Below are 13,437 nucleotides of genomic sequence, written 5' to 3'. Positions count from 1 at the left end.
TATTGAATAGATTAAAAATAGTGCAAAACAGAAATAATATACATTAAAAAACTGAGGTAATGTTCACAGGTTCAATGTCCATTTAGGAATCAGATGGCAGAAGGGCTGTTCCTGAATCGCTGAGTGTGAGCCTTCATTGTTACCTCCTACCTGATGGTAACAATGAGAAAAGGGCATGCCCTGGGTGCTTGGGGGTCCCTAATAATGGATGCTACCTTTCTGAGACATCGCTTCTTGAAGATGTCTTGAGTACTTTGTAGGCTATTCTTCTTGAATACTCCCGCCACTTAGTTGGCACAACTTTTCAGAGCCTTACCAGATATTCCATCGGGACTTTCCGCCTTGCAAGGGTTCACCCTACTCAAAGACAGCCCAACATCGGCTCCAAGACAGAGATCACAGGGTCACTGGATGCAGCAGGTACCTTCACAACTGTAGTTATATTCTCCTTTTCAAAGCCGGCATAGAAGGCATTGAATTCATCTGGTAGTGAAGCATCACTGCCATTCATGCTATTGGGTTTTGCTTTGTAGGAAGTAATGTCTTGCAAACCCTGCCAGAGTTGTTGTACATCCGATATTGCCTCCAACCTCATTCAAAATTGTCTCCTCACCCTTGAAATAGCCTTCCGCAAGTTATACCTGGTTTTCTGGTACAGACTTGGGTTGCCAGACTTGAATGCCAGAGATCTAGCCTTCAGCAGACAACATACCTTCTTGTTCATCCATGGCTTTTGGTTTGGGAATGTACAGCAAGTCTTTGTAGACACACATTCATCCACACAAATTTTAATGAAGGCAGTAACAACTGCAGCATACTCATCCAGATTCAAAGATGAATCCCTGAATACGGTCCAGACCACCAACTCAAAGCAGTCCTGTAGGCACTCCTGGGCTTCCCTTGTCCATACCTTCTTGGTTCTCATTGCTGGTGCTGCAGTCTCTGACTATACTCAGGGAGTAGAAGTACAGCTAGGTAGGTGATCAGACTTCCTGAAATGAGGGTGTAGAATAGCACAGTAGGCATTCTTGATGGTGGTGCAGCAATGGTCCAGTGTGTTGCTTCCTCTGATATTGCAAGTGATCTGTATATGGCAATTGCTTAGTGATTTTTCAGACTGGCCTGGTTAAAATCTCCCAAAACCACTGTGAAGGTGTTAGGGTGCACTGTTTTGTGCATGTTGATCCCATTGCTCAGATCATCTAAAGCCTGATTGACATTGGCCTGAGATGAAATGTATACTGCTACCAAAATGATCATGGAAATCTCCTGTGGTAGATAAAATGGACAGCACTTAACTGCAAGATATTCCAGGTCTGGTGCCCTGCTGCCCTGTTCCTCTTGCCTAGATGCTGCCTGACTTATTGAATATTTCTGTTTTATTCCAGATTTCTAGCATCTTCAGGCTCTTTAAATGTCTAAAAATCAATTACTTCTTGCAAAGCCAGTTGTTGGACAGAACAAAACTTTTAGTGCAACAGTTTATTGATGTAGCATTAACATTAGCCAGTAACTGATTAGGCATGGTCTTGGGCAGTGAGATGGTCTGGTCAGAAGTGGTTATGTAATTAGGCAATGAGCTTGTTGTGCACAAAGTTGTTTTAAGATAAGATTAGCTTTTTTTTGTTACACGTACATTGAAACATACGATGAAATGTGCAGTTTTGCGTTAATGACCAACGTAATGGGAGGATGTACTAGGTGCAGCATATAAGTGTCACCATGCTTCAAGCAGCAACATAGCATGCCTATAATTTACTAACCATAACTTATATATCTTTGGAAACTGGAGCACCTGAGGAGCACCATGCTGTCATTGGGAGAACGTACAAACTCCTTACAGGCAGTAGTGTGAATTGAAACCCACTCGCTGGTGCTGTAAAGCGTTACAATAACTGCAACACTACTGTGTAGCCTTCAAAATGCTGTGGAACTCAGTGATTCAGAAATGTTGGAAATCTTTCAAATAACAAAACTGTAAAAGCAAAACACAAAAAGGAAAAAAATAATCCCATCTGTTTCTTCTATCACTTGAATTAGCTATGTAAATCAGCCATTTTTATTGGATGAATGCCTTGATCTGTCTGTACATCTCCCTCTGAGAATAAATTAAAATAAATGCCAGGCCATCATCACATATCGTCACTGCTCCCGGAGGAGCGATTAGACTCAAAACAAACTGTTTGATTCCAAGTAATAACTTCCTAGAATTTTAATAAGGAACAAGGTAGGGTCCTGATCTCTAAGGTGGGGAAGGGATATGAAAGGGTCTATGATTGTGTTGGATTCTGATGTTTTAGTCCAAGGTTCTTTTAGAAGTCAGGAAAGAGGCACAAACTTGTTGCTTCATGATCATTTTACTAAGCATTAATAAAACAAAGAGAAATTGAAACAGATAATGATAGAGATCTACTAAGTGAAGGGAAAGAGAAAAAGTAAGAAAAGAAAATGGCACTACCTTATGGCCAGCTATTTCTAAGGAAAATTCTGTTCACGTTTATGTATAAGTATTAACCAAGTAGAAAATCATTATTCAAATAATGCAGAACAAAGAAGCTTCCAGAGCTTTCAGAATTATACTTTGGATAGCCACTACGGGAGCACAATGAACTTGCATGCATACAAGAACTATTAGGTGTATATAAGAACAACTTAAAATACAAGCAATACAATCACAAAGAAAATATCAATTAAACAGTCTAATCTAAGAATTAAATAGTCAGATCCAACAGTTGACAACTCTGGCTATATTCCTACATGTGTCCTCATATCTTTAATCTTCTGCTCTCTTCTGCAATTATTCTTCTAAAATTTCCAACCTTGGGTTTACTGAGCACATTACCCAAATGGGAAAGCCAACAGAGCCTTTAATGACTGGCTGAATCTTTACTGTAGGTATGAGTTATCAGCAGAAATTCTGTTACATCCGCTTGGAACCGCTGGGATGATTTGTGTGGAAGCTTTGCACTCCATTATGAAAGCAAATGTCACAAATCCTTACACAGTGGATCACTGGTGATTTGCAGTTCAAGGGCAGGATATAAACTGGACAGAATGGAAAGGCAGCAGAAACAAAGGACCAGGTATCAGGCCTCATTTCATTTTCAGAATCAAGTTTATTAACACAGACATATAGTCAGTGTCATTGGAGTAATGGACTTTGGGAAGGGACGTGAGGAAGAGATAAGATATGACAGTAGGTGGGTAGGCATGCTGCCAGGAAAGTACTTGGATTCTACAACAGGATATATTAGAGTGAGTGGGTGAATAAGGAGTTCGATGTGCAGAAAGCAGATTCATAAATTTTGGAAGGTAAAATAAAAGCTAAAAGACAAACAATTATTTAATTGCAATAAGTAATCTGCTGGAGGAATTCAGCAGGTTGAGCAGCATTTGTGGAGGGGAAGGAATTTTTGACGTTTCAAGTCAAAATCCTGCTTCGCAATGCAATTTACTGAGTTCCTTCAGCAGGCTATTTGTTGCTCCAGCATCTATAATCTCTTGCATCTCTGTAAGTAATAGTGTACAAATTGCAAGTGGGTTTAGTACTGGAAATAGACCTGAGAGTTCTTGTGTGTGAAACAAAGAGTTACCCAGCAAGCAATTAAGGCAGCAAACAGCTACTTGATGTTCCTTGCCAGGTTCTGGAGTTCAGAAGTAGGGAAATTTGATTACAATGATCAAGGTGAGGCTGTACCCAAGTTATATGCACAGCTTTAACTTATTTACAGATGCATTATCTTTGGAGGCAATCTAAAAGAGTTTTACTGGGTTAATACCTGATATGAGAGAGTAGTCCCCTCTTGAACAATTAAAATAAGTTAGATCTGGATTCTTCGGTGCTCAAGAATGAGGGGTGATCATATTGAAATGCAAGATACTAAGTGTGCACGACAGGGTAGATGTTGGCCTTGACAGAGCAGAGAGTGAATGAGTCAAGGGGAAACAAGGGGAGATAATTGCAAGGGTGGGGTAATTTAAAACTCAAATGCTTCAGAATTTCTTCTCATGGAAGGTGGTAAATCCTTGGCATTCTCATGGTCAACAACAAATTTAACAACATTTGTCAGTCTTAATAAACGTGATTCTGATTCTGGCCAGAGGATTGTGGAAACATGATACCTACACACACACACACCCCTTTTTATTCAGTACATCTGCTCATTAATGCAAAAATTTAATCAACCAATCATCTGGCAGCAACTCAATATATAAACACATGCAGATACAGTTAAGGGATTCAGTAGTTTTTTAAAAACCAAACATCAGAATGGGGAAGAAATGTGATCAAAGTGATCTTGACTGTGGAATGATTGTTGGTGCCAGACGGGGTGGTTTGAGTATCTCAGAAATTGCTGATCTCCTCGGGTTTTCATAAACAACAGTCTCTGGAGTTGACAGAGACTGGTGCAAAGAAAGTATCAGTGAGCGGCAGTTCTGTTGGTGAAAGCACTTATTAATGAGAGAGGTCAGGGGAGAATGGCCACACTAGTTCAAGCTGACAGGAAGGTGACAGTAACTCAAATAACACAGAGGTACCTAATAAAGTGGCCACTGAGTGGGTGTAAAAAGATAGACCAATTTCATAAAGATTGGGAAATTGAAAGCTCTGGAGAAATGGAACAGAGAAAGGAGCTGGACCCTAGGTAAGATCAGCCTTATTGAAATATGAGTGTATCAAGAATAGTGTGAAGGCTTTGGAAAGGGTACAAAATGGTTTTAACAGGATCCTGCCAGGATTAGAGAGTATGAACTACAAAGGGAGACTGGTCAAATCTGGGCTGGTTTCACTGGAATATCAGAGGCCGAGTGGAGATCTGATCGAAGTTTATAAAATTATTAAAAAAAGGGCCTGCCGAGGGGAGCAATATGTAAGATGCATGAACATGCAGGAAATGGAGTACCTAGCAACAGAAGAGAATTAGTTTTATTCACCATGGTGTACCGTTCGACATTTTATGGTCACAGAGCAGTTCACAGATATCATCTCAGGGTGATTAGGAGTGTGGAACAAACATTGGTTTTATCACTGACAAGCTCTGCTAGTACAGGGTTCAGCTTTACTGCTGAAATTTCATTTTTATTATTTTATTTGTATTATTAAATAAGAATATTAAATCAATATTAATACTAATTAATATCAAATAATTATTGTTCCAATTATTTAATAATATATTATGTTATTATTTAATTTTATTATTTTTGACAGATAATTAAAAAAAAGATTCTTGCTTTAAACACCATGACTGAAAGATTATATTAAAGCAGTGAGCTAGTAATAAGATGGCTCAGTTTTAATCCACAGGGTTAACAGCATTCTCCTATTCATCTATTGGCTCCATTTCCTGGTTTGTTTCTGTACAGGCTCCTGAATATTTACTGCTATGAGTGACAGCTTGATTCTGATTAAGCCATCTGATATTTACCTTCCACCAGTCTTCATTGGAGTCATCCGTGACCACAATCCTGTCTCCTTGCCTAATAAAATAATAACAAGATTATTAAAAGATGCCTCAAGCTGTGCAGCTTCGTGTTCTCTACATCTCCTAAGAAATGATTTACACTGCCAGGCTATTAAAATAATTGGGCAGGGCACCCAACTCTTAATGCAAGCTTTCAGTGTTAATGGGTTGGTGCTTTGGAAAGCAGACATCGTCATGAGCCAACAGGAGAAATTAAAGATAGACAGAATCTCTGCCGACAGCTAGTTGGACAATCCCATCAATTCCAATCTCCTGCTCCTTTCTTGTTCTAAAAACTATCCTATTCCCACTTGAAGTCATGGATTGACTGCTTCCATCACCAGCTGTATCGGCAGTGGGTTCCAGATCATTATTACTCTCCATATCTTTACTAATCACCCACCCATCTGGCTTCACCTATCACCTTCGAGCTTGTCCTCCTCTCCTTCCTCCCACCTTATTCTTCTGGCTTATTCCTCCTGCCTTTGTAGTCCCAAGGAACAGTCCCAGCAAAAATGTTGACTATTCATTTATTTCCATGGATGCCACATGGTGTGCTGAGATCCGCCAGCATTTTGTGTGTGCTGCTCTGGATTTCTAGCATCTGCACTATCTCTTATCTCTACATTCAAGGTATTTCCCCCCTTGTATGTCTGAAAAAAATTTAAATGTGTTCCACAAACCTTGGGGAGAAGTCATGTCTAAAAATGTATTATACTTATTTTCTAGTATCTGGGCATCAGTGGAAATGCTTCCACTTGCAGCTCATCCCAAATTGTTCTTGAAGTGTGGCATGTTTGACTAAACCAATGTCCACCACATTGGAATCACTGGCTAAAGATATTAGTAAATCAGAGGTTTTAGATTTAATCCATTTGTTCATTACTATTCATTTCAAGAGGACTAGAATATAAAAACAAGGATTTAACACCAAGGATTTATAAAGCATTGTTCAGACTGAACTTGGAGTATTGTGAGCATGTAAGGATCGGGGACAGGATTGGACCCATATGCAGGACGCAGACACTGAAGTACTAGGGGTAGGACAGGATGGGGATGCCAGGGCATGTAAAAGGTAAGGCAGGTGGGGCTGGATCCCAGAGTTCAGACGAGGCAGGCAGGAGGATTCCTCATGGCGGGCTGCATGGATCCCGGGCAGGGCTGCCTCCCAGGCGGAAACACAGAGGCCTGGGCCAGTCGTGGACACCTGGGCAGGTGTGGGGCACAACCCTTAGGGAGCAATAGGTGGAAAGGGCAGAAACCCCCACCGGCCAGCGGCAGTCCGGCCGGACCTGCCCGACGGAGACAATGGGTAGGAAGGGGCAGAACCCCCGACGGGCAGCGGCAGTCCGGCCGGACCTGCCCAACGGAGGCAACGGGTAGGAAGGGGCAGAACCCCCGCCGGGCAGCGGCAGTCCAGCCGGACCTGCCCGACGGAGGCAAGGGATCAGAAGGAAGCTGGGTCCAGGCTGAGCAGCAGGACTACTGTGATGCACCGGTAAATTGGGAAAGGCAACCGAAAGTGTGACAGCGCGAGCAAGGTGAATAAGGCAGAACAGCAGGACCAGCACACAGGAGAGAAGCAGGGGAACAAGACCAACCAGATACAGCATATACAGAACAGGCCGGCAACCAGGGCAGAAATAGGATTCCAAACAGGGCGGCAACCAGGGCAGAACAGGATACAGACAGGATTCAGAGCTGGTGGTCCAAGTACAGAGCGGGTTAAACCGGCTTCGGAGCAGGACGACCCCACACCTAGGCTCAGTCCCCGAGCCCCTTATAAACACCTGCCCCTAATAGGCAACAGGTGTACTTCCTTAAGCCAAGATGATCCAATGGCTCCGTGTGACAGGAGGGCTGGCTGCAAGGCCTGGAGTCAGGAGTCTGCGGACCGGAGCAGGACCAGGAAGCCAGGCTCCGGACTGGACCCCAACAGAGCAGTTTTGGGCCCCATATCTGAAAAAGGATGTGCTGGTATTGGAGAGGGTCCAGAGGGAGTCCATGAGAATGATTGAAAGGGTTAACATTTGATGATTCTGGGCCTGTATTCCCTGGAGTTTAGAAGAGTTGTGGGATGGGAGGGGTGTGGAAATCACATTGAAACCTATTAACTATTGAAAGGCCTAGATAGAGAAGACATTGAGAGGATGTTTCCTGCAGTGGGGAATCTAGGACCAGAGAGCACAGCCTCAAAATAGAGGGGTGTCCACTTATAACCAAGATGAAGCGGTATTTCATTAACCAGAGGATGATAAATCTGAAGTAACGGGATGAAGGCAGGAGAATGGAGTTGAGGTGGATAATAAATCAACCATGACAGGATGGCAGAGCAGACTCCATGGGCAGAAAGGCAGAATGGCAATGGACATAGGAGCAGAATTCTGCTCCTATGTCTTATAGCCGAATCATGCTTGACCAGAGCAATGTCCAACACACTGGAGTCACTGGTTAAGAATATTGGTAAACCAGAGAATTTTAATGAAAATCAGTTCTGTGGTCATTAATGAATTTTCTTCAAATCATAGATTTTTAATTGAAATTCCGTAGCAGAATTTGAAAATAATTTTCTGGATTGTTAGCCCAGTCCTTGGGATGATTGCTCTAACCTTTTATTTGCTGTTCTATGACTGTACTATGCCTCTGACAACCAGAGACTTTTATCTCCTTAGTGGAGCAGGTATGTCACTCAATCTCAATTCTCGGTGTACATTCATCTTCATCTGCAGTCACCTTTTTAAAGGACTTCGTTTGGTCGACTTCTCAATAACAAGCAGCAGTTCCTCAGAGGCTGATGATACTGATTTCCCCATACACTGCTCATTTATAAGCTTGCAGGATGAGGCCATTCAGCCCATAGGTCCTGTCAGTTAACAACAGAGCAATTCTCCCTCTATTTCCCAATAACCTTGCATTTTATTTTCTCTATTTAAAATCAGAATGAGGTTTATTATCAATGGCATGTAATGTGAAATTTGTTAACTTAGCAGCAGCAGTTCAATTCAATACATAATCTAGCACAGAGAAAGAAAAATAATAATAGATAAAATAAAAACAATAATAATAAATAAACAAGTAAATCAATTACATATATTGAATAGATTTTTACAAAGTGCAAAAACAGAAATACTGTATGCGAAAAAAAAAGTGAGGTAGTGTCCAAAGGTTCAATGTCCATTTAGGAATCGGATGGCAGAGGGGAAGAAGCTGTTCCTGAATCGCTGAGTGTGTGCCTTCAGGCTTCTGTATCTCCTGCCTGATGGTAACAGTGAGAAAAGCGCATATCCTGGGTGCTGGAGGTTCTTAATAATGGACGCTGCCTTTTTGAGACACTGCTCGCTAAAGATGTCCTGGGTACTTCGTAGGGTAGTGCAAACGATGGAGCTGACTAGATTTACAACCTTCTGCAGCTTCTTTCGGTCCTGTGCAGTAGCCCCTCCATACCAGACAGTGATGCAGCCTGTCAGAATGCTCTCCATGGTACAACTATAGAAGTTTTTGAGCATATTTGTTGACATGCCAAATCTCTTCAAACTCCTAATAAAGTATAGCTGCTGTCTTGCCTTCTTTATAACTACATCGATATGTTGGGATCAGGTTAGATCCTCAGAGGATCTTGACACCCAGAAACTTGCAGCTGCTCACTCTCTCCACTTCTGATCTCTCTATGAGGATTGGTATGTGTTTCTTTGTCTTACCCTTCCAGAAGTCCACAATCAGCTCTTTTGTCTTACTGACATTGAGTGCCAGGTTGTTGCTGTGGCACCACTCCACTAGTTGGCATATTTCACTTCTATACGCCCTCTCGTCACCACCTGAGATTCTACCAACAATGGTTGTATCATCAGCAAATTTATAGATGGTATTTGAGCTATGCCTAGCCACACAGTCATGTGTATATAGAGTGTAGAGCAGTGGCCATCATAAATCAAAGTATTGAGTACAGGAGAGGGATGTAATGTTGAAGTTGTATAAGATGTTAGTGAGGCCTAATTTGGGGTATTGTGTGCAGTTTTGGTCACCTACCTACAGAAGAGATATAAACAAGTTTGAAAGAGTACAGAGAAAGTTTACAAGTATGTTGCTGAGTCTAGAGTACCTAGCTTCTCTCAAAAACTCAATGTCTAATGCAATTTACTACCACATCTTGAATGCCAAGCAACTGAACCTTCTTGACCAGCCTCCCCGTGAGACCTTGTCAAACGTCTTGCTAAAGTCCATGTAAACAATATCCATTGCCTTGCCTTCATTAACTTTCCTGGTAACTTCCTTGAAAAACTTTATAAGATTGATTCGACATGACCTAACACTCATGAAGCCATGCTGATTATCCTTAATCAGTTCACATCTATACAAATACTTATATATCTGGTCCTTTAGAATACTTCCCAATAATTTGCCCAAAACTGATGTCAGACCCACCGGCCAATAATTTCCCGGTTTCTGTTTAGAGCCTTTCTTAAACAATGGAACAACATTGGCTATCCTCCAATCCTTTGGTACCTCTCCTAAGATGATTTAAATATCTCTGATAGGGCCTCAGCAATTTCTGCACTTGCCTCCCTCAGGAGAAACATCTTGTCAGGCCCTGAGGATTTATCCACCCTAGTTTGCCTCAGGACAGCAAACACCTCCTCCTCTGTAATCTGTACAGGGTCCATGAAGTTGATGCTGCTATGCCTCATTTCTATTGGCTGTGTGCCCATCTCCTAAGTAAACACAACTGCAAAAATCTGTCCTGACGAAGGGTCTCGGCCCGAAACGTCGACAGCGCTTCTCCCTGTAGATGCTGCCTGGCCTGCTGTGTTCCACCAGCATTTTGTGTGTGTTGTTGTTTGAATTTCCAGCATCTGCAGATTTCCTCATGTTTGCAAAAATTTTATTTAACAACTCCCCCATCTCTTTTAGCTTCACACATGGATTACCATTCTGATCTGCCAGAGGACCAATTTTGTCCCTAACATTCCTTTTGTTATTAACATATCTGTAGGATTCTCCTTCACCTTGTCTGCTCAAGCAATCTCTAGCCTTCTTGTAGCCCTCCTGATTCATTTCTGAAGTGTTCTCTTCCATTTCTTATCCACTTCAAGTACCTGATGTGTTCCTATACCTACTATGCACCTCCTTTTTTTTTAAACGAGGATCTCAATATCTCCCTAAACCAGTTATCCTTGCCTTTTATTCTGAAAGGCACATACAAGCTTTGCGCTCTCAAAATTTCTTTTTTGAAGGCCTTCCACTTATCAAGTACACCTTTGCCAGAAAATAGCCTGTCCCAATCCACACCTGTCAGATCCTTTATGATACCATAAAAATGGACCTTTCTCCAATTGAGAGTTGCAACCCGTGTATCAGACCCATCTTTTTCCATATTTACCATGACTAATGGCATTGTGATCACTCGATGCAAAGTGTTCCCCTGCACAAGTTTTTGTCACCTGCTTTGTCTTGTTCCCTAATAGCAAATCAAGTATCACACTCTCTCTTGGTGGGACTTCTGCTGCTGATTAAGGAAATTTTCCTGAACACAGCTGATTATCCCATCAAGTTCTTTTACAGTATGGGAGTCCCAGTCAATATGTTGAAAGTTAAGATCACCTACTATAACAACTTTATGTTTCTTGCAACAGTCTGTGATCTCTCAACAAATTTGTTCCTCTAAATCCCTAGGACTGTTAGGTGGCCTGTAATATAGCCCCATTAATGTGGTCATACCTTTCTGATATCTCAGTTCCACCCACAAGGCCTCACTCGGTAAGTTCTCCAGTCTGTCCTGACTGAGCAGTGCCGTGATATTTTTCCTATTTTTTTAATGCCACCGTTCCTCCTTTACATCTCTGTCACGTCAAAAACCATATAACCATATAACAATAACCATAAAACAATGGAACCTTAAATACTGAGCTGCCAGTCCTGCACCTCCTGCAACCAAGTCTCACTAATGGCTACAATATCATGATTCCATGTGTTGATCCATGACCTGAGCTCATCTGCCTTTCCTGCAATACTTCTTGCATTGAAATATACGCAGCTCAGGACATTAGTCGCACCATGCTCAACCTTTTGAGCCCTGACTTTGTCTGAGGTCTAAACAAGATTTGTCTTCAGAACCTTGCCACTAACTACTTCAAACACTGGTTCCCACCCCCTGCAAATCTAGTTTACCCACTGCCCCCCCCCCACAGTGCAGCACTAGCAAACCTTCCTGCTAGGGTATTAGTCCCCTTCCAGTTCAGGTGCAAACCATCTCTTCTGTACAGGTCCCACCTTCCCTGGAAGAGAGCCCAATGATTCAAAAACCTTATGCCCTTCCTCCTACACCAATTCCTTAGCCACGAGTCAAAATGTATAACCTTCCTAGTTCTGGCCTCATTAGCACTTGGCAACAGGTAGCGATCCTGAGATCACAACCCTGGAGGTCCTGCCCTTTAATTTAGCACCTAATTCTCTGCAATCCCTATACAGAACTTTGTCACTCATCCTATCCATGTCATTGGTACCTAAATGGACCATGACTTCAAGCTGTTCACCTTCCCATTTAAGAATGCTGAGGACTTGATCCGAGATGTCCTGTATCCTGGCACCTGGGAGGTAACATATCATCTGGGAATCTTGTTCTCATTCATAGAACCTCCTTTATGCTCCCCTAACTAACTTGCAGGCATTCACAGTAGAACAAGTAAATAGAATAGAATCAATGAAAAATTACTCACAAAGACTGACAAGCAACTAATGTTCCAAAGAAGACAAACTGCAAATACAACAAAAAACTAATACATAAATAATACTGAGAACATGAGTCCTTTGCAGAAACATCAAGGAACTAAGTATCCAATGCAAATGAGGAAACAAAATGAATTACTAATTAAAAATCAACTTTTGCTGGTGAATTTGAGCACTGAAAATCACAAGGACTGAGAGTTCTTGAGGGCATGAGAATTAAAATAGTGGATGCATGTATTAGCAATGTACAACATGTTATGATTCTAGAATAATTCCTGCAAATGGAAGAGTAGCAAATATAATCCCACTACTAAGCTGTCGGCAACATCCATTATTTACGACCTTCATCACCCAGGACGTGCCGTCTTCTTATTACTACCAGGGGAGGGGTACAGGAGCCTGAAGACCCACACTTCATGTTTTTGGAACAGCTTCTTCCCCTCTGCCATCAGATTTCTGAACGGCTCATGAACAGTATCACTGTTCTTCTTTCCCACAATTTATTTTTATTGTAACTTTGTAATTTTTTGTCTTGCACTGTACTGCCGCCACAAAACAAATTACAGTGATAATAAAGCTGATTCTGACATTAGTGACATCTTTAGAGCTTAACAGTATCTTTCCTCTGACAGGATGACAAAAATGCAGCCTCACCAAGACAATATACCAACTTCTATGCTCAGTGGCCTGACAAAAGGCCAGTGTGCCATCCTGTATTCCTGTGTTTCCACTTTCAGAAAACCATGTACTCTCACTTCTCTGTCCCTCTGTTCTATGGAACCAAAATCAGGTTTATTATCACTGACATATGTCATGAGATTTGCTGTTAAGTGGCAGCAGTAAGTGCAATACATAAATACTATAAGTTACAATAAGAAATATAAAAATAATACAAAGAGAGAGCAAAATGGTGAGGTAGTGTTCATGATTCATGGACCGTTTGGAAATCTGCTGAAGGGGAAGAAGCTGTTCCTCAAACACTGAGTGTGAGCTTTTAGGCTCGTGTACATCCTCCCTGTTGGGAATAACCGCGGACCCTAACCCGAGGATAAGGAAGTATTTGTGTCAATCAGTTGGCAGAGTATGATTTTTATATTAAAAAAGGAACAACTGGAGGTGTATAAATTTGGGTTAAATTTGCAAGAGTCTGGGGTGATAATCAATTTGCAGTGATTATCAGTATTTATTGGAATGAACACTGGCTAATTGCTGGGGAGGGTTGCATTCAAAATAGAAATTGAAGTTACAGCTC

At 41.7% G+C, this 13,437-nt stretch overlaps 1 protein-coding gene across 3 annotated transcripts in view; it reads right to left on the bottom strand.

Annotated features, from left to right (window-relative positions):
* LOC140741484 (SH3 and cysteine-rich domain-containing protein 2-like) overlaps positions 1 to 13,437 on the bottom strand; it is a 233,126-nt gene that overhangs the window by 23,138 nt on the left and 196,551 nt on the right. For all 3 annotated transcript variants that reach the window (XM_073071729.1, XM_073071730.1, XM_073071731.1), the window contains exon 9: positions 5,427 to 5,478. In XM_073071729.1, the coding sequence (XP_072927830.1) occupies positions 5,427 to 5,478 (52 nt within the window). The remainder of the gene's footprint in view (positions 1 to 5,426; positions 5,479 to 13,437) is intronic.

This window comes from Hemitrygon akajei, chromosome 18, assembly GCF_048418815.1.
Source record: "Hemitrygon akajei chromosome 18, sHemAka1.3, whole genome shotgun sequence".
Lineage (NCBI taxonomy): Eukaryota > Metazoa > Chordata > Chondrichthyes > Myliobatiformes > Dasyatidae > Hemitrygon > Hemitrygon akajei.
Note: the sequence above shows the minus strand (reverse complement) of the source record. Positions and strands in the feature narration are given on the sequence as shown.